General features: G+C 44.0%; 1 protein-coding gene across 1 annotated transcript in view; it reads left to right on the top strand.

Annotated features, from left to right (window-relative positions):
- Window positions 1–22,249, top strand: part of TFB2M (transcription factor B2, mitochondrial) — a 28,874-nt gene extending 6,625 nt beyond the window's left edge. The window contains exons 5-8 of the mRNA XM_045011583.1: window positions 1,066–1,155; window positions 2,818–2,880; window positions 4,409–4,560; window positions 15,633–22,249. Coding sequence (XP_044867518.1) covers window positions 1,066–1,155; window positions 2,818–2,880; window positions 4,409–4,560; window positions 15,633–15,819 — 492 coding nt within the window. The 3' untranslated portion in view covers window positions 15,820–22,249. The remainder of the gene's footprint in view (window positions 1–1,065; window positions 1,156–2,817; window positions 2,881–4,408; window positions 4,561–15,632) is intronic.
- Window positions 22,250–22,251: the final 2 nt, after the last annotated feature.

The following is a 22,251-nucleotide window of genomic DNA, read 5'->3' as shown; positions in this document are numbered from 1 at the left end:
CTAAGTGTACCTATGTTTATCTCCTATATTTCTAAATACTTAATTTGTATTCACTTGTACAATAAGGGGTTCAAATACCACTAAATTTGCAGTTCAGCAGTGATTTTCTTTAATGATAAAATAATTGGCAAAAAGGGCAGCCCATTTCTTTTAGTGTCACCACTACGGTGTTACTTCCTTACACTAATTTTACCACTCTCTTCATGCAATTTCTGTAACCCTCTCCCCCCAAAATGTCCCCCCTCACCCTGATATGAGCTGAATGCCTGTCTTGGATAAATACTGTTGGAATCCACTTCCCTAGGTAGGGGCACATCTAGCTCCTTTTTTTCAATTGATCATTGTGTCAAATCATTTTATATCTATACTTAAAAATGAAATTGCTCCATAATAGATGCATGCACTTCTGTCTTTGCTCAGTTCAGGAATAAATGAAATGTTGGCGTTTCTTTCCTTTCTGGAAGTTGTTTGGCATGTAATATTGAATTGAATTGCCAGGCTTCTTATGAAGGTGCCTTAGAAAACCTTTTTGACATTTATACAATCCATCATCTGGAGCTGTTTTAACAAATTGGCTCTGTGATCCTCTTTCTTGAGAACGGTACTAGCTTTAATGTAAAAATGAAATCTATGCAATAACAGTAACGTATCCCAAATGTGGGTAATGCTTTGATTCTTGTAGAGGTAGAGTGAATGAGTGAGTATTTTCTTGTCCTTTCATAAGACTTTTTTCGCTCTCTTAGTAAAGAGGTTAATATAGATGTGATAAGTAGGTAATTTTAAATATTAAAATATTGTACAAAATGAAGTGGTCTTATGGTGGAATCTGTGTTTCTAATGTGTTCGTCTGACAGGGAGGCCTAAAATAATGTGTGGTGCATATTGTATGAGGTCTAAGATTGAGCTTGGAGTGGAGCTTAAGTGAGTGGGGCTTGAAATTTTAATCTTAACTTTGAATTTGCTGGCTCTTGAGAACTTAAGTCTAACCTTTCAAATCACATTTATAAGGAATTGAGTGAATGGATACAGAAATAATCTTATTGGTCAACTTTGTTTTTCTGCCAGGTATTGACTGCAAAACCTGGTGAACTAAGGAGTTATCAAGCATTAAGTGTACTATGGCAAACTGCCTGTGAAATTCAGCTTCTCCACATGGTGAGTATTTTGTACTGTCTATGATGATTACTGAGCTAAATGCTTTTTATAGTAAGGAATTAAATTTTCTAAAACACTACATATTTTTAGTTTTCTGTGTTGAAAATGCTTTTATAAGGGTATCATTATAGTTAATGATCTATCAACATTTTCTTTTGAACTTTCTGTCTTCAGAATTTGTGACATAAAATGTACTCGTTCACTGTTACCTCAAATTTTTTTATTTTTTTTTTACTCAAGTGTGATTGAAATGTTAACAATTATTTTTAGTTTAGGTCTAAAATTAGGGTTTTTAAATTTGGAAGATCTTCTAAATTAAAAACAAGAAACTTGGCAGTGTTAAACTATGGACAAGTTGCTTAAAAAAAACAAACCTCCCCCCTCCCCAACAAATGCAGCTTTAAAATGGGATATTTGAAAAGTGCTACTAGGCTTATTTATTTAAAGTTCCCGGGGCACTTTGAATTTCTTGACAGAAGCAATTTTGTGTTTCAGGCTTTTAGAGATTGTCTGAATGCTTTTTTCAGTATTTATTGAAAGGTTTAGGTTGGCATGAAGTGAATAGAAATAACGCTCCTACTTTGTGGGCTGATTGAAGTGTGTTCCAGCTCCTGTTGACTCAACCCCCTGACCCACACTGATTCTTCCTGTTCTGTTCCACTCTCCTCACCCCTAAAAGACTGGCACCAGCTAACCCATATGCCTTTGAAAGCAGCAAGTCTGTTTCCCACTTGTAGCCAAGGCATGGTACCGTAATGCATTTGACTCTGGCTTGCGCTTTGACTGGAGGATGGAGGGGTAGAAAAGGGGATTCAGGCACCTGGGAGGAGGGATGATCTTATGGTTGGAGCTTTGCATTGGGACCTAGGAGATCTGGGTTCAGTTCCTGCCTCTGATACAGGTTGTGAACTTGTTCAAGGTCACTCAAATCTTTGTGCTTCACTTCCTATCTGTAAAATGGAAATATTTCTGATCTACCTCACGGGCTATGACTCCTATGTTTGGGAGATGCTCAGATACAATAGTGATAGGGGCCAGATAAGTACTTAAAACCCATTGGCAGAGAGGTGCATCAGGCACTATGCACAAGAGAGTGTAAGATGAGTGGGCATGAAGGACCCAATCCAGGATGAACAAGCAGAAGGCAGCTGTAGACAGAACTACAACATATATGAATTGGCAGTTGCTGGACATACAAGGGATTCATGCTGGGGTTTCTTTTAGAAATTAAGCCAATACAAACATTCATGTATAATTTTTGCTGTAAAAGACCATATTTCAAAAGGTGGGAAGAACTTGGAAATCTGGAGCTATTTTCTGGAGAAATAATTCTTTTGTTCACAGTTTTGCAGCTTTTGGCCCAATTCAGGAAGGTTACTTAAATAGGTGCCTAACTTTAAGCACTCAAGTAGTTCCACTGAAGTAAATATGGCTACTCACATGCTTCAGGTTAGATACATGCTTAAGTAACTTCCTGAGTCTGGGCCATTGTACTCTTTTAAAAGACTTTAATTCATGCTTTTATTTTCAATATATTCAGCCCATTTTAGATCAAGTTTTAGAAACAAGTACGTTTTTGTGTAATATTTGGCAAAAGACTTAAAAAAAATTATGAAGCCATGACAAAATCTTTTAAACTTTTAAACTTTTTTTTCCTCCCAGGAACCTTGGTCTTCGTTTTTGACTAATTCAAAAACCAGGGGACTTGCAATACCAAAGAGCATGGTAAGATCAACACACATGGTCTCTTTCTTTAGAGATGTTGTCAAATAGTTTAGTCTCAAAGTTTAGATTTTTTGGGTTTTAATTGCATTACAGATTTTGCTAAGAAAATTCATAAATTCCCTTTATTTAATTGAAATTTTTTTTATTTAAATATTTCCTTTCATTATAGGAAATTCAGACACAATGTGCTCCGTGCATAAGAAGTAGGAAGTGGATTTGTGATTTATAAACAAAAGTCAAACTGAACCCAACTAGTATCTTTTTATTAACCAAGGTCACAGAAACTCAGAAGACAGAATAAATGGGAAAAGAAGGGACTTTTTGAAGGGACAATTGCGTTAAGGATCATCTCTTTCAAAAAATATGTTTTGTTACCTGCTAGTAATAACTCTTGAGATTAGCAAAACAGAATTGAAAAAAAATCAAAATCCACTTTTGCTTCTAATGTTTTGTGTAATATTTGTATTTCATTCAGGTTGGATGGTGAAAATAGACTATTTAGTTGCAAATTCATGTTCTCATGCTAGCACAATGATGCAAAATTTGGGCTATAGATATACTAGTTTAAATTGCCAGGGACAATGTTTAAATTGAAACAAAATCCTGAAGTTTAAAAAAAATGAAGGCATTTCTATCAATTTTTATAGAACTTCGGTATTAAAACTCAGCAGTATATTACATTACCCAATTCTGTCTCTTTTTAATCTAATACTTTAGCAGTAAAACCCCATAAAAGTCTCAGTTTTTGGTAATACTGAATGTTACTTTGAATTTTTTGATTATATCATATTTGACAGCTTTATAGACTCATCAGATGTCACCATAATTACAGCATATAGGTCATGTGAGGTGACACTTCAGGTGATGGCTGCACACCAAATCGATTGTATAAGATACGTTAAGACCACTTCATAGAGTCTGGGGAATTAGAGATGGAAGAGATCTATTGGGTCATATATCTGTTTCTGCCAGTACAAAACTATCTTTATCTTTTAAGGATAAAAAGAAGTTCTTCATTCACGTCTCAGATCGGAGGACAGTCTTAACAAATGTTACACCACAGTATTCCATATTTGTCCAAAAGACAGATAATTAATATGAGTTAGATTCAATTTTTTCAAGGCTAGAAAGGACCATTATGATAATTTAATGTAACCTCTTGCATAACACAGGCCAAAATAACGTCATCTGAAAATTTCCTCATCAAGCCTATAACTTAGGTTTGAGCTATAGCATATCTTTTAGAAAAATAGCCAGTCTTGATTTAGAGACTCAAAGTGATGTAAAATCCACCATCAGTGGTTAATTACCTTCACTGTTTAAAAAAAGAATTGCACATTATTTTTAGTTTGTATTTATCTAGCTTTGGCTGCCAACCATTGGATCTCATTATGCCTTTTTCTGCTAACTAAAAGAGTCGTTTACTTTGAGAAGTCTGTCCCTGTGATTTAAAGAAATACACTATTTGTATCAAGGAAATGCAATCTTAACTATGACCTGTTTTCATTAACTTATTTTGTTGTTGCAGCTGCTGCCAAACGACCACTTATGTTTAGTACGAATGACCCCACGGAGGAATTTATTTACAGGTGGCATGACAACCACAAATTCATCTACTTTTATTCATATGGTAAAACAGTGTCTTACTAAACGCAAGTCTAAACTAATTGATAAACTTAAGTAAGTATATGGAAAAGTTATATTACAGTTTTTCACCAGACAAATGACTGAAGGGTTTAGGACAATTTAGTAGTGTTTTGTTCTTGAAGGATTATTCTTTACAGTCTAAATACAGTTTAGTATTCCTTTAATTCTATACAAATACATGCAGAATAAGCTTACACTTGCTCAAAATACTCTGTGATTGGAAATGAGTATTTTGGCAACAAATTAAAAATTACTCTGCCGTTGGTAGGGCTAAGTAATTGCATACTGTAAATACTTATTTTTTAAATGCAGACATACTTGCCAGTATTTCTTTTTCTTGCGTAAATGTATTCTCAAATTCAGTTTGCAAACATACATAAGAATATTAAGTTGTATATCAAAATCAGCATTACCAACCCACAACTCTGTAGCTGAATATTTTTTAACACATGAAACTATATAATGGAACTAGTTTAGAAGAGGGGTTCGTGTGTTCGTTCTAAAAGAGATTGGGAGATAATGTAGTCTGGAAATTATTACATTTTATAAATTGTGCTAACTTTTTGCATGTTAAAAGATTTTGTTCTCTGTCAATTTATTAGCAAGTTTCTTTACCTGGCTTTGTTTCTGTAAATGCTCTTTAAAATATTTGGGTTTGCCATTATATTTTTGGGTTTGTATATAAATCTGAATTTCAACAAGACAGTCTACATAATGCTGCATTAAAATACTTTAGCTAAAAATATTGTACTGTGGTGTGCAGGCATGCACTAGTCCCTGAACGACAGGCTGAAGCCAACAGCTGGGGTAAAATTGAGGAGGCCATATCCTGCCCTAGGGCTGGGCTATATAAACAGGAAGAGGGAGTTCAGAGAGAGGGAAGTGGAAGCCATGCAGGGTGTGGTGGGTTCTTTCCTCTCAGGTTCTAGGAGATTAGTCCAGTTAGTGTCTGTGTGGGAACAGAAGCAGGATTCAGAGGTGAAGGACTTATGAACTGTTTTTTTGAATTGCTCCTGTCCTGAGCCTTATTAAAAGAGGCTCTTCTGTTAATTTGTGCTGGCTTCCCTGTGCCCCTAGCTTTTAAAGTGAATCTGTTGCTGTCAAGCAGGTGAATGAAGGTGGGCACTCCCATAGTGCAACACTGGGCTGCAACGGGGCAGACAGGGACTGTCCCACCTTTACATACAGATTAAAAACTGTATCACTGATAATGGTTAAAAAAAATCATCATTAGGGCTGTCAAGTGATTGAAAAAATTAATCGCGATTAATCGCACTGTTAAACAATAATAGAATACCATTTATTTAAATACTTTGGAATGTTTTCTATATTTTCAAATATACTGATTTCAATTACAATACAGAATACAGAGTGTATCGTGCTCACTTTATATTTATTTTTTATTACAAATATTTGCACTTTAAAAAAAATACATATTTTTCAATTCACCTAATACAATTACTGTAGTGCAGTCTCTTTATCATGAAAGTTGAACTTACAAATATAGAATTATGTACAAAAAAACTGCATTCAAAAACAAAACTATGTAAAATTTTAGAGCCTGCAAGTACACTCAGTCCTTTTTCTTGTTCAGCCAATTGCTCAGACAAACAAGTTTGTTTACATTTGTAGGAGATAACGCTGCTCTCTTATTTACAATGTCACCTGAAAGTGAGAACAGGCATTTGCATGGCACTGTTGTAACCGGCATTGCAAGATATTTACATGCCAGATGCGCTAAAGCAGGGGTTCTCAGACTTTTGTTCTGGTGACCCCTTGCACATAGCAAACCTCTGAGTGTGACCCCCCCTTATACATTAAAAACACTTTTTAATATATTTAATATCATTATAAATGCTGGAGGAAAAGCGGGGTTTGTGGTAGAGGGTGACAACTTGTGACCCCCCCCAATGTAATAACCTTGTGACCCCCTGAGAGGTCCCGACCCCCAGTTTGAGAAAAGACGGTTACTCACCGTAGTAACTGTTGTTCTTCGAGATGTGTTGCTCCTATCCATTCCAGTTAGGTGTGCGCGCCGCGCGTGCACGGCATCTCGGAACTTTTTTACCCTAGCAACTCCGGCGGGCCGGCTGGCGCCCCCTGGAGTGGCGCCGCTATAGCGCTGGATATATACCCCAGCCGGCCCGTCCGCTCCTCAGTTCCTTCTTGCCGGCTACTCCGACAGTGGGGAAGGAGGGCGGGTCTGGAATGGATAGGAGCAACACATCTCGAAGAACAACAGTTACTACGGTGAGTAACCGTCTTTTCTTCTTCGAGTGATTGCTCCTATGCATTCCAGTTAGGTGATTCCCAAGCCTTACCTAGGCGGTGGGGTCGGAGTGAGACGTGGCGGAGTGTAATACCGCGGAGCCGAAGGCTGCGTCGTCTCGAGACTGCTGCACCAACGCGTAGTGGGAGGCGAAGGTGTGGACCGAAGACCAGGTGGCCGCTCGACAGATGTCTTGGATGGGAACATGGGCCAGGAAGGCGGCCGACGAGGCGTGCGCTCTCGTGGAGTGAGCGGTGAGGCGGCATGGTGGCACGCGAGCAAGCTCGTAGCAGGTCCGGATACACGCTGTGACCCAGGAGGAAATCCGTTGAGAGGATATCGGCTAGCCTTTCATGCGGTCCGCAACCGCTACAAACAGCTGGGGCGTGCGCCGGAAGGGCTTAGTCCGCTCGATGTAGAAAGCGAGCGCCCTGCGGACGTCGAGGGTGTGCAGCTGCTGCTCCCGAGGCGAGGTATGCGGCTTCGGGAAGAACACTGGGAGGAAGATCTCCTGGTTGAGGTGGAAGGCTGACACCACCTTTGGGAGGAAGGCCGGATGTGGTCGGAGCTGCACCTTGTCCCCGTGGAAGACGGTGTATGGCGGACTAACCATCAGAGCGCGTAGCTCCGAGACTCGTCTCGCTGATGTAATGGCGACGAGGAAGGCCGTCTTCCAGGAGAGGTAGAGCAAGGAGCACGTGGCTAAGGGCTCGAACGGAGGACCCATCAGCTTGGCCAGCACGAGGTTCAAATCCCAGGTCGGGGCAGGACGCCGCACCGGCGGATACAAGCGGTCCAAGCCTTTAAGGAAGCGGGAAACCATCTGGTTGGAGAAGATGGACCGACCTTCCACGGATGGACGAAAGGCGGAGACTGCTGCCAGGTGAACTCTCAAGGAGGAGACCGCAAGACCTTGTTCCTTAAGGTACCAGAGGTAGTCCAGGATGGTCGGGACAGGGACTACAAAGGGATTGAGGCCCCGCTGGTCACACCAGAGCGCGAACCGCTTCCATTTCGCCAGATAGGTGGAGCGAGTGGAAGGCTTCCTGCTCTCTAGGAGGACTTGTTGAACTGCCGCTGAACAGTCCCTCTCTGCGTGGGTCAACCACTCAGGTACCAAGCTGTAAGATGGAGGGACTGGAGGCTCGGATGGTGGAGCCTGCCGAAGTCCTGAGTAATGAGGTCCGGCCACAACGGGAGGGGGATGGGATCCCGAACGGAGAGCTCGAGCAGCAGGGAGTACCAATGCTGCCTCGGCCAGGCCGGAGCTACGAGAATGACAGTGGCTCTGTCCCTCCGAAGCTTCTGTAATACTCGATGGACGAGCGGGAAAGGAGGGAAGGCATAGAGGAGGTGATCCTTCCAGGAATACAGGAAGGCATCCGACAGGGATCCCGGCGCGTGACCCCGGAACGAGCAGAACAGGTGGCACTTCCTGTTTGCCTTGGATGCGAATAGGTCTACTTGGGGAAGATTGTGTGCACGACGTCGGGACGGAGAGACCACTCGTGGGAGAAGAAAGACCTGCTGAGATGGTCGGCCAGCGTGTTCTGTACTCCCGGAAGAAAGGACGCTTCTAGGTGAATAGAGTGGGTCACGCAGAAGTCCCACAGGAGCATCACTTCCTTGCAGAGGAGGGAGGAGCGGGCTCCACCCTGCTTGTTCACGTAGAACATTGCTGTTGTATTGTCCGTGAACACTGTCACACAGCGGCCTTGCAGGTGGGTGCAGAAGGTGCGACATGCCAGACGGATCGCTCGCAGCTCGCGGACATTGATGTGTAGAGCGAGCTCCTGGGGCGACCACAGGCCCTGGGTGTGAAGGTCGCCCAGGTGAGCTCCCCAACCGAGCGCTGAGGCATCCGTGGTCAGAGTGGCGGACGGGCGAGGAGGATGGAACGGGACTCCCGCACAGACAATCTCCGGGTCGAGCCACCAGGTGAGGGACTCGAGTGTTGGCCTGGAGACTGTGACCACCATATCGATGGGATCTCGATGCAGCCGGTACACCGACGCGAGCCAAGTCTGGAATGGGCGGAGATGAAGCCGCGCGTACGCGGTGACGTAGGTGCATGATGCCATGTGGCCCAGGAGGCGGAGGCAGGAGCGCACCGTCGTGGTCGGGAAGGAGACGAGGTCCCGGATGAGGGAGACCATCGTCTGGTGTCGAGATCGAGGTAGGCAAGCCGGGCTAGCGAGGAGTCGAGGACCGCTCCAATGAACTCTACCCGCTGCGACGGGCTCAAGGTGGACTTCTCGGCGTTGATGAGAAGACCGAGTCGTCGGAAGAGGGACAGTATGCCTGTCAACTGGCCCATCACCAGTTGTTGAGACTGTCCGCGAACTAGCCAGTCGTCGAGATACGGGTAGACATGTATCCAACGACGGCGGAGGGCTGCGGCAACCACCGCCATGCATTTGGTAAATACCCTCGGTGCGGTGGAGAGCCCGAATGGCAACACGGCGAACTGGTAGTGTGTGTTGTTGACCACAAACCGGAGGTAACGTCGATGAGGAGGATAAATCGCGACATGGAAGTAGGCGTCCTTCATGTCGAGGGCGGCAAACCAGTCTCCCGGATCCAGAGAGGGAATGATGGTCCCCAAGGTGACCATGCGAAACTTGGGCTTGAGCAGGTACTTGTTCAGCTCGCGAAGGTCCAGGATAGGACGTAGCCCCCCTTTCGCTTTGGGGATGAGAAAATAACGGGAGTAGAATCCCCTGCCCCGCCTGTCTTGAGGCACTGCCTCTATGGCACCCACGCTCAACAGAGTCTGAACCTCTTGTAAGAGGACTTGCTCGTGAGAGGGGTCCCTGAAGAGGGACAGGGAGGGTGGGTGGGAAGGTGGGGGCGAAACAAACTGAAGGTGGTATCCCGACTGGACTGTTTGCAGCACCCAGTTGTCTGTTGTTAATTGGGACCACGCCGAAAAGAAATGGGAAAGGCGGTTGTAAAATAAAGGGGGAGGATCCGGTAGGGAGAGTGATGGGCCGTCCTCGAGCGTCCCATCAAAAGGCCTGCTTGGCCCCCTGAGGGGCCTTGGCAGAGGCCTGGCCCTGGCTACGCCGATTGCCGGAAGGACGACGGCGATTTTGAGCTGGTCGCCGGCTATTGTACGGTCGATAGTGCTGCTGGTAGAAGGGCCGGGAGGGTTGCTGCCAGAAAGACCTGCGCTGTGTCGCCGGCGTGTGCATCCCCAGGGTGCGGATGGCAACGCGACCGTCCTTTAGGGTCTGGATCCGGGAATCCGTCTTCTCGGAGAAGAGACCCCGCATGTCAAAGGGCAGGTCCTGCAGTGTATATTGCACCTCCGGCGGCAGGGTGGAGGACTGCAGCCAGGCGATGCGCCGCATCGACACGCCGGAGGCTAAGGTCCGAGCTCCGGAGTCCGCAGCGTCGAGGGTGGCCGTGATGGAGGACCTAGATGATTTCCTTCCCTCCTCCAACATCGCCGCGAACTCCTGGCGGGAGGCTGATGGCAGGAGCTCCGTGAACTTCGCCAGGGACGTCAGGATGTCAAAGATGTACCTGGCGAGGAGGACCATCTGGTTGGCGATGCGCATCTGTAGGCCGCCTGCCGAGTAGACCTTGCGGCCTAGCAGGTCCATGCGCCGGACGTCTTTGGACTTAGGCGCAGGTGCAGGTTGACCGTGCCTCTCGCGGTTGTTAACCGATTGCACGACCAATGAGTCCGGGTTCGGGTGGGTATAAAGATACTCATAGCCCGTCGGGGGAACTGAGTATTTACGCTCAACCCCGCGGGCCGTGGGAGGGATGGATGCGGGTGTTTGCCAGAGCGTGGTGGCGTTTTTCTGGATTGTCTTCACAAAGGGCAACGCTACGCGCACGGGAGCGTCCGCGCCAACCACGTTGGTAATGGGGTCCTCGTCCTCCTGGACCTCCGCTACTGGGAGATCCAGGGCCGTCGCCACCCTGCGAAGCAGGTCCTGGTGGACCTTCAGGTCAATGGGCGGCGGTTCCTTGGCTGAAGCACCGGCCACCGCCTCGTCCGGGGAGGACGATGATGACAAGCCCTGCACGACGGCCTCCGCCGCAGGGGCTGCTGACTGCGCCTCGGCTGGGTCGTGCTGCATGGAGGACTGGTGGTCCGGCGGAACGGCGGGCTCGCGTTGAGGTGAAGGGGCCGGCCGGCTAACCGTCGCCTCGGGGACCCTGCGCTCGGAGGCCGAGTGTCTCGGGGGAAACGGTACGCCCTGCGTTTCATACTGGGCCCAGGGAACCCAGTAGCCCCACCGTTGAGCCCCCTGAAGCTCGCCGTGTGGGGTCGGTGGCAGGTGCGCGTTGCTGTCAGCGCCGGAGGCCGCCGATGCTGGGCGGGATGGCCAAGGAGGTGCTGAGGCGCTGACGGATTGTACCGCCGAAGGCGGCAGTCTGTCCACAGACGGTGCCGAGGAATGGTGCCTGTCCATCCGGTACCGGGACGGTGACCGAGACCGTCGGCCACCGCGGTGCCGGGAGCTCGACCGGTGCCGGGAGCTCGACCGGGAGCGGGATCCGCGGTGCCGGGAGTGGCTGCGGGAGTCGCGGTGCCGGGAACGGTGCCGGTACGGAGACCTCCGGCGGTGCCGACGTGACGGCGATCGGGACCTGGATCGGTGCCGGGAGTGCGACCGGTACCGGGATAACGAACGGTACCGGGACTCCGACCGGCGTCGGGATGGCGACCGGTACCGGGACGGCGAGCGGCGCCGAGATCGGGATCGACGGGATGGCGACCTTCGTCGGGACCGGGAGCGTCGTTTGTGTCGGCGGTCCGTGGAGGGCGGCCGGATCATCATCGCCGGCTTTCCTATGGACGCGACAGCCCGCACCGGCGGTGCCGGGGGCCGGAGGCTCGGTGCCTCTACGAGCTGTATCAGCTCATGCGCCGCGGAGAATGTCTCCGGCGTCGACGGTAGTCGTGGCTCAACCGTGGACGGTGCCGGGGAGCGTGGCGGTGCCGGACTCGACGGCCCTTGCGGCGCCGGAGTCAACGGGCCGGTGCCCGCCTGGTGCACGGCCACCGCGGGAGTCCTCAGCTCGGGACTGAGCGATCGCCTTTGCCAGCCTGCGCTTCCTAGCAGGCGAAAGGGAGCGGTGCCGGGACTTCGCAGTTGCTGGCTGAGGCTGTGGTGCCGCGGTGCCGGAGCGGCTCGGAGCAGCCGGTGCGCTCTGCACCGATGAGGCTCTCGGTGCCGGCGCGGCCGGTGCCGGGGGCTGCAGCGACGCCTCCATGAGGAGCTGCTTAAGTCTATTGTCCCGCTCCTTACGCGTTCTCGGCTTGAAGGCGGAACAGATCGGACACTTGTCTGTCCGGTGACCTTCGCCGAGGCAACGAAGACAGGCGTCGTGCGGGTCCCCGATCGGCATAGACCTCTGGCAGATTGCGCAGGGCTTAAAGCCCGGTGCCTTGGGCATGAGCCCGCACCGGGGGAGGAAAGGGAGGGGAAACCCCCCTAACCTTATCACTAAAACCTAACTAACTAACTATAACAACTATCTACACGTACTATGAACGAACTATATACAAAAAACCTTTAGCGAGAGCTAGGGTAGTGGAGGACGGAGAGCACTCCACAGTTCCAACTGGCCGTCACGGGCGGTAAGAAGGAACTGAGGAGCGGACGGGCCGGCTAGGGTATATAACAGGCGCCATAGCGGCGCCACTCCAGGGGGCGCCAGCCGGCCCGCCGGAGTTGCTAGGGTAAAAAAGTTCCGAGATGCCGTGCACGCGCGGCGCGCACACCTAACTGGAATGCATAGGAGCAATCACTCGAAGAAGAATCCCTGCGCTAAAGATTCATATGTCCCGTCTTGCTTGAACCACCATTCCAGGGGACATGCGTGTAGGCTCATGATGGGTTCTGCTCAATAACAGTCCAAAGCAGTGGGGACCGATGCGTGTTCTTTTTCATTATCTGAGTCAGATGCCACCAGCAAGAGGTTAACAAGATGTTGATTTTCTTTTTTGGTGGTTTGGGTTCTGTAGTTTCTGCATTGGAGTGTTGCTCTTTTAAGACTTCTGAAAGCATGCTCCACACCTTGTCCCTCTCAGATTTTGGAAGGGAGTTCAGATTCTTAACCTTGGGTCGAGTGCTGTAGCTATGTTTAGAAATCTCACTTCGGTACCTGCTTTCTGTTTTGTCAAATCTGCAGTGAAAGTGTCCTTAAATTGAACAACATGTGCTGAGTCGTCATCTGAGAGTACTGTAACATGAAATATGTGGCAGATTATGGGTAAAACACAGAGCGGGAGACATACAATTCTCCTCCAAGAAGTTTAGTCACAAATTTAATTAATGCATTATTTTTTTAATGAGTGTCATCAGCATGGAAGCGTGTCCTCTGGAATGGTGGCTGAAGCATAAAGGGGAATATGAATGTTTAGCATATCTGGCACGTAAATACCTTGCAATGCCATGAAAATGCCTGTTCTCGCTTTCTGGTGGTGATATAAATAAGAAGAGGGCAGCATTATCTCCTGTAAATGTAAACAAACTTGTTTGTCTTAGCGATTGACTGAACAAGACATAGGACTGAGTGGACTTGTAGGCTCTGAAGTTCTACATTGTTTTGTTTCTGAGTGCAGTTATGTAACAAAAATCTACATTTGTAAGTTTCACTTTCACAACAAAGAGGTTCCACTACAGTATTTGAATTAAGTGAATTGAAAAATACTATTTCTTCTATCATTTTTACAGTGCAAATATTTATAATATACACTTTGATTTCAATTACAGCACAGAATACACTATATGTGAAAATGTAGAAAAACATTCAAAATATTTAATAAATTTCAATTTGTTGTTTAACACTGCGATTAAAACTGCGATTAATCGTGATTAAATTTTTAAATCACTATTTTTTTTAATTAATCGCGTGAATTAACTGCAATTAATCGACAGCCCTAGTAATCATTAATGGTATAGTGCCCTAATGGGAAAATGTGTCAAGTTACATTATGCAAAGTGCAGTAGGGATGCCAATTCTAATACCATTTCTGTTAGTTAGTGGGAACCTAGCGTAAACTGAATCACAGAAGGCTAACAAACCGAGAACAATCAAACTCACAGTGCAACATAGAGAAGTTAGACTGTTGAGCTGCGACAAGCAAAATAACCACCAATTTTAGGCTGATCATACAGCAACAACTCTATTAGTGTTGCTCAATCTTATAACTCCTTTTCAGGTGACATTTGTTAATCATTTCTCAGGGAATAAATAAAAATGTCTGTTTTTAAACACAGGCAGACTATGGGGAGGGATAGCTCAGTGGTTTGAGCATTGGCCTGCTAAACCCAGGGTTGTGAGTTCAATTCTTAAGGGGGCTGTTTAGGGAACCGGGGTAAAAATCTGTCTGGGGATTGGTCCCCCTTTGAGCAGGGGGTTGGACTAGATGACCTCCTGAGGTCCCTTCCAACCTTGATATTCTATGATAAGATGTTTTTTCTGCACAAAATTTGGTAGTGTTTTTGTTGTTGTAACAGCTCTAAGCCCTCAGTAGGAGGTGATGGAAACTTGAAGTTTGGTAGGTCCCTAGGTTATAGATATGCCTTTCAGTGCTTAGGTGAAAATTGGTTTTGATCTGAATAAGTTATGTTTTTTAAAAAGTAATTCACATGTGTACACTGTTTTTAAAAGAAATCTGCCAGCATTACATTGGCGTATCACATGCATGTGTGGTTTAGTTGAGAGGAAACTTCCTTTGAATAGCTGCTCTCACTATTCCATTTGATTTATATATACAAGCAGCATACAGCTGAGTAGAAATTGAATTTAATATGTACAAAATACCAGAATCAAAAGTAGACTAAATAAAACACTGTTGAAAATAGATTGCACAGTGCAGTGGGTCAGACTGGACGCCCTAACGTGGTTTTCTACTATCTAATTTATAAATTAAGCTTTTAAATTATTTGTCAGTTTTGCCCACCAATATTTTTTAGCCCCTCACTGTAAGACATTCAGGCTTCCTTATCCACTGTTGCTCCATTTACTCCCTTTGGTGTGGTTATTAGTGTTCTCTTTCCATTCATGGGAAATGAATGCTCCCTCAGAAGGACCAGCCTCTGGTTAACTATTCCAATAAACAAACTGGTTTTTCTTTCATTTGTTGCCAGTGGTTTGCAGTCAATCTTCTGGTGGGTGGATAATCCCCCCGGCAATATGCTAATAAAGTTCTATAACTCATTCAGCAAGACTGGCATAAAAGGGTATCATAGATTCCTTCCTTGTAGATTGTCAAATTGACAGCGTACTTACTTTCCACTAGCTGCTTATGCCAGAATCTGTAGCTGGCCTTGTGTCTCGTAATTTGCAACTACTGTGTATTAATAAACGTACTTTTTCCTTGCCTTGAAAATAAATGCAGTCAAGATATCTGTTCAAGGGCTAAATTTGATAGCAGTGACATAATATGAGTGGGAGAGATCGTGAGTATAGTAAAACAGACCACCTCGTGTAGTGGGGGAAAAGGGAGTTGTAATTAAACCCTTCAGACTGTCTCACCCTCATAACAAACATGGCTTTCATTGTCCCCAGACATTGGAATCTAAACCCATTCATGCCCTAGGTTCTGTATTATTTCAGTTGTACAATGAATGGAGGGGAAAATTCACCATCTGAAAAGTTTGTGATTAAACTCATGAATCTAATGGAAAGAGGCCCCTATCGTCAGCATTCACAGAAAACAATTGGGGTCACAGGAAGGAATTCTTGACAGCCTGAAATTGAGAGAGAATTAATTGTGCCCAGAGTTGCATCTTACTGTTGTTTTCTTTTTAACTGAAAGAAATGCTAAAACATGACTTTTTTTTTGTAATGTCTTGTGTTTCAGCTCATGGAGTCCAGACAGTGGGAGTAAACTGTTAAGGGAGCTAGAAATACCGGAAAACATTATAACAGGCAATTTGTACCCAGAAGAGTACAGACGCCTTTTTGAAGCTATGGAACACTCTAAAGAATTTAGTCAAAGCTGGCTCTATGATGAAGTCTTGGAAAATAACAGGAACATAAATTTTTAAATCTAAACCTGTTGGTTTTGAAACAAATTATTTGTTTCAGTGACTATATTGTGATGCAAATAATAAGAAATGGGCTCAAAATCTTAGAATTCCATCAGTAAAGATTATGTTGTGCCCTGCACAAATCAGAAGATAAAGTTGCATGAGCTGCAACAGCCTGTCTACATGGGAAAAAACTGTTTAAACCATGGATAGGCATGGCAGTTAACAGGTTGTTCTGTGTGCATGGGATTGAAGTCAACCGTTGCATCTTCTCCAGCAGCATAATGGCAACTGTTGTTGCTCTTGGAAATATGGCACAAAATGTACTGCCTTTTTTGCTACTCTACTGTATATTTGTTATATTTTAAATAATATGAGACCAAATACTTGTGCAATTTGGAGTTGGGTGTCAGAATACTTAATTATTATGATTAACTCTTTCACAGTGCCCCAAAATGTTTAGACCCTTTACAAGTATAAGACCTATTTTCCTTCTCCCTGGCCTAAGGAACATAGTCTAAAATTGATATGATACAATAATAGTTATGAACAAAGGGGTGAGGAAAAATGGGAGAGTCGAAAACAACAGTAGAATAATATGGGTACTCAGGTTAGTTATGTGTGTTTCTTGTTTTAATGTATGCTCTGCATTATATATGTCTACTAGAGCTGATGCGGTGGGGAGAGAGGAATATTCATAGTAATTTTTAAAAATTGAAATTTCAAAATTCAGAAGATGTTGATCACTCTTCTACATACCCTGCCACCCATCCACATGCATATAGTCTGCTATCTTATTTGCATTTAAAATTTTTCCTCCAGACCTTTGAACATTGTATAAACCATGAAAATTGTCTCTTCCCCACAACCTATGCCCTTTATATAATTGTTAAAATGTGTGTATATTATATGTATATAAGCACAACCCACTAAAAATTTTTTCCTAGCCAGAGTACTGTTTACACTCTCCTCAGCCACTATTCTCCCTCATTAACCAACTCTTTCCTCTTTACATCTGGTGTTGGGGCTGGTGGGAGGTGTCAAGGAGTGTTCCTGTAAGTGTCCAGGTACAAGACAACAGCATATCTGTTAAGTATAGGCTTGGGTGGCTCAGATACTGGGAAGTTGTGCTGCTTCAGCCTCTGCTAATGGAGAAGTGTGTCTTGATTCTCCAGGAGGGATGGTAGGAGGCAGTGACTGGGCCATTATCCCTGCCCTATTACTGCCGTCCCTGCTACTGGAGATAATCTGCGGACGATCTTTTGCAATACTTAAGTGCTGAAACTGCCAGAGGACTGTTTCATGCAATCTCCGTTCCATCCTACAGCATTAACTATGTCCTGGAGTAATTCTTGCATATTGGGATTATCTTCCCATTTACACCTTTCCTGACTCTTATATATTATAAGAATCTGTATTTACAAGGTGATCACCATTGCTGAGTTAGCATATAACAGGAGCAATTTAGTTTCTGCTGTAGCAGTAATAGGTGATAACTGAATGTTCTTGCTGATGCAGCCAGCCAGCAAGAGTTAATATCGTAACTCCTCCTGTGCGTTTTTTTTCTCGGGCATCAAATGCCTGGTTCTTGTTGCAGCAAGATATCTGCACTAAGTCAAGATGCTAAAGAATAAAGGGGAGATTGTCATTATAGAGTGACTGACTGATTTACCTGTGTTATTGATAACACTAAAATATGTGAGCAGTGAATTGGAAAAAAATAATTGACTGTCACTCTTAGTGCTATTTGTTTACAAAACAATAAGGCAGTGCACACACTCCAGGAGTCCGTACATGGTATAGTGGTTGGAGCAGGGGATTGGGAATTAGCAGATGTGAGTTCTGTTCCTGGCTCTGCCATTAACTCTAACCTTGGGCATGTCTTTGTCCCTTTATGTAAAATGGGGAGAATGATGCCTGCCTTTGTAAAGTGAGATCCCAAAAGGTGCAATAAATGTAAAATACTGGGCTTTATAGCAGTCAACTTGGACATCAAAACTAAAGTGTCTATAGCTTCACTTTAATCATAGAATCTTAGAATCTCAGGGTTGGAAGGGACCTCAGGAGGTCATCTAGTCCAACCCCCTGCTCAAAGCACTAGCCCATTGTTGCAATGATCTATTGCTGACTGCCATATAGCAATGGTATAATGATTATATTGGTCTGTTTACCATTAATATTAGAGTAAATGCAACAACTAAGTGTTCTTTTCTAATTTTTTTTTTACCCAGAGTCCATGTGGAAGGATTGTATATTTATAAAGAAGTCCTTGTTCCATACCAGTGTAGGGTCCTTCCAGCACTTTTAAGGCAGCACAGTAGTTGGTGCTTTTGTATATACTCTGGCATATGTGGGCCTTACTTAGCAGCTGTTCCACAACATGATACCAGGGTTACGGTTGGTGATGATGTAATTGAGTTAATAAGGACAGAAACAGGAGATGCGTCCAACACAAAGGTGGTTGTAATTGTGTGGCAAAGAAGAGAGAGGGCTGTAGTCATGGGACGGTCATATCCCAAATCTTCAGTTTGCAATAGTTACTTAATCCAAACAGCAATTAAAAATGATTGGTCATCTCTTGAGTATGCCCTTCAAGATGTAATGAGATGAGACTATTGATAGGCGTTCTATTGACAAGTTAAACAATATTTCTACTCAGAGGGCTTGAAATATAATATTGTCTGTCTTGTAAAACAAGTCGTCTTTTGGGATGAAAATTGAATGCTGATCCAGGCACCTAGTTCTGATTCTTTGCCATGGAGGAGAACCAGCTTCATGTGGAAGTCTGTCTTTATTTCTGACCAGACTGGGTTCAGCATGCTCAGTTACTGGGGAGAAAATATATCCGGATTTTCAATAGTGTCCTCTGCAGGTGACTAAGGAGCAATATCGATGGGCTTAGAAAGAAGACCCTTGTACTTAGGATAATGGTTGTGCTGTGGGAGAAGTAAAGTAGATCAAAATGGGGGGTTATTTCAGGGGACCCACAGAACTGCTCTGAGCAGGGGAACAGGGTGGGAAGAGGAATTGTGAAAGAGAATGCTTTGCATCTCTTGTGTTGAATTACAAGTAATAATTAATACATTTATGTTGTGGAAAATGTAAGAGAGAATGATTCCAGAACAGACCTTGGATTTGGCCTGACCATTAGAAAGAAATATGTCTCTCAGCCTGCTTTCTCAACCTACTGAGTTTGTGCTAATTGAAACAGGCCTGCCAGTTCGCAAGCTCTGTGCTAATTGTAGAAAAAATATCCAGAAACAAAGAGTTTGTTCTAAAAGTAACAAGATAACAGCTGTCCTTTATGGCTGGTACAACTTTGTTTTCCTAAACTCCAGAATAAGATTTGTGATGAATAGACTTATTGAAGTCTGTCATGTCCCATTGATTTTAGAATGGTTATATTAAAGGATGGGTAGGGGATAAAATGCAAATGTGACAGGATATACATTGGAGTGTAAGTGTGATTGTATGTATGATTAAATGAGGAATTAAAGGTTGAGGTGCCAGCTTTAAAATAAGACTGTTTGGCTGAAGAATACAGTAGACAAGATAGCCTGATAACCCTGAGGGCATACTTGCCCCAAGGACAGGAGGGCCAAAGAACCAGATAACAACATACTGTCATTCCGTCATTGCTGTGCCATCTGCATGATTGATTACCACTTTAAACATAAGAACAGCATGACAAGGCAAATACATGAGGATGGATCCCTGTAAGAACATACCCTGAAGACTGAGGACTTTGGGGTCTGATTCTGCAAACCAACTTCTAGGAGCATGAGATGCGCATCTGACAAGTCCCTGCTCCCTCCTCATGTCCAGGCCACCTGGCCAGTGGCTTGGCATGAGCAACTTGAAGGCTGGTAACTATGATGATAACCTTGCAGAAGCTCTGTGTGTGTGTGTGTGTGTGTGTGTGTGTATGAATGTGAAATTGAATGGAATGTTATAGCTATAACTAACTGCTTTCTTTCTTTTATTTTATTTATTTATTATTTCTTTCATTCCTTTCTTTCTTTCTGTATTCACAATGTGGCATTTTGCCTTATCCTCTTTAATAAGATCCTGCTGTTTTTTATTTTATTGGTATAACATATCACTGTAGGGTTTATTCTGGAAAAAAAACTGCATTTCACAAAATATGAAATGTACCTGTATATTATATCAATTGTTTTATTAGTTTTTCAAATAATTTTAACGATAATTCTCAGAATTTCACATGCCTAAATCGTATGAAAAGATTTGGTGTCAAGCTGTTTTATTCTTCATATGGAGCAGGGCCCTGCTCTGATAGCAGGGAGTCATGTTGCATGAAAGAGTGGAGCCTATTACCTGAAGAGAGAGAGGCTCTTAGCAAAATGATCCTGTACTTTAGTGCCACGATAGCCATGCACATCACAAAGGATCATGGCAGGATCAGGTAAAGATAAGATGTATCTATCTATACACTGATGTGTCAAGAAGCACATAAAGGCAGGGAAAAGTTTGAAATGGCATTTTGATTTGTGGAGGAGATTCTTAATGAAGGTCTGTATAAACCGATGCTGTAGGCTTAAATATCTTTTTGACCACTGGTCCATGACCAGTGCTTAGAACAGGGCCTGAAAGCATTTCTGTTTGCTCTGCCAAAGTCTTCTTTGGCCTTAGTGACATAATTCATTACAATTATGGCTTTAACTTGTTTTAAATGTTAACTGTTAAAAAGTGTATTAAAGAAAGCTAATTCCTCTGCTGCTGTTCTCTCTTTCAATAAAACGTGAGAAGTCATTTGAAGCCTAGTCAAAACAGCAGCTCGTGTTGAACCCAGAGGAAGGAACTAAATCCCAGTATGAAATAAATTGAAGAAAAATATCAAGACCTTGTTATTCAGACATTTCTCCTCTTAATTCTGTTTGGCCATGGTAAGTGCCTTGGATTGAAACATTTTTTGAACTATTGAGAGGCTTAAAGGTATTGAAAAAAATATTCTGATTCCCATGCTTTAATATCTTGCTTCCCCACTCCCAAAATTCTGATGTGATTTTTAACAATCAGTATCTCAAACAACAACAGATAGTTTAATGCCATTTGAAAGCTGGAATCAGAAGTGGTAAAGCCTTGGATTTTAGATGGTAAAGCCTTGGATTCCAGTTGCACTATTTGTGATAGTAGCTACTACGGTATGTTTGAATTAATACCCGGGCTAGAAACAAATTCTAGCCCTGGTTGCTTTGGAAATATGACTATAAGCCTTTTGCTAGTTCCTTAGAACAGAAAGGCTATTGTGACCCTGGTTCAGGACTGCATACAGATGCATTCTCTACCTTTTTGTGCTATGGATTAGTATAACTTTAAATTCCTGGAGGACATAGTTGGGAATTTTAGAGAATTAAAAATAGCTCCTTGAAAGTGTAGTGAAATATATACTTTAATTCAGTTTCTTCTTGTAGTTTTCCTTAGAGCAGTGGTCCCCAACGTGGTGCCCATTGGTGCCATGGCGCCCGCCAGGGCATTTATGTGCGCCCGCCTAGTGCCTAGCAAGGGAGAGAAGCCGCGGCCCCGCACCTGCTGGGGACAGAGTACTCTGGGGCTGCGGGCAGCGGTGTTCTCTGTCTTCGCGGCTTCTCTCTGGATTCATATATTATGTAAGATCAAGTTTAAATATGATGGTTTTTGTATTATTTAATGTACAAATACAAATAAGCCTTGAAAAATTGTTGGCGCCCGCCACACTCTTCTGAAAATATGAATGTGCTACTGGACACACAAAGGTTGGGGACCACTGCCTTAGAGGAAAGTATACATGTTACAAGGGAGAGGAGCATCAAATTATGTAATTCAAAAGTGTAAATTGGTGAAATTGGACCATCTTTTTACCTCACAACAATGAAAAAGAACACTTAATTTTATGACTTCAAAATATATTTTCATTCTTAAATCTTATAAGCATGTAAACTTTAAATAATCAATTTTGGTAGACACGTGTTGGCTTTACTTATATGATTATGCATATAGTGCCTTAAATTTGCACTGAGATGTGTTCCCATCTCTAAAGATGGAGATAGATTACAGCTACATACTACTACATTGTCAGTAGTTTTCATGCTTTTAGCAGTTCTAGCTGTAAGATACACCTAAAGATGACCTGAAAAGGAGAGAGGGAAAAAAAGGGTTGAAGTCTTTATTTACTGCCTTATTATGTGTAAAAGAGGCCTAAAAATAGGGTGTTGGAAGTTTTGTTTTCCGAAAAGTATCCGACTTCTTAAAACTTTAATCCCCATGCCCCATCATGCATACATGTATAATCAAGCCTAAAATCGCTTTCATTTTTCAGATTTTATAAAAGCACAGCTAGAAATCACATAAAGGAAATAGAACTACATAGATTTGGTGTCATTTCATATCAAGAGATCAATAAGTCACCAAAATACTACACAGAAAGATAATTAATTTAGCGGAGCCTATAGA

This window comes from Mauremys mutica, chromosome 3 (assembly GCF_020497125.1).
Source record: "Mauremys mutica isolate MM-2020 ecotype Southern chromosome 3, ASM2049712v1, whole genome shotgun sequence".
Taxonomy (NCBI): domain Eukaryota; kingdom Metazoa; phylum Chordata; order Testudines; family Geoemydidae; genus Mauremys; species Mauremys mutica.
Note: the sequence above shows the minus strand (reverse complement) of the source record. Positions and strands in the feature narration are given on the sequence as shown.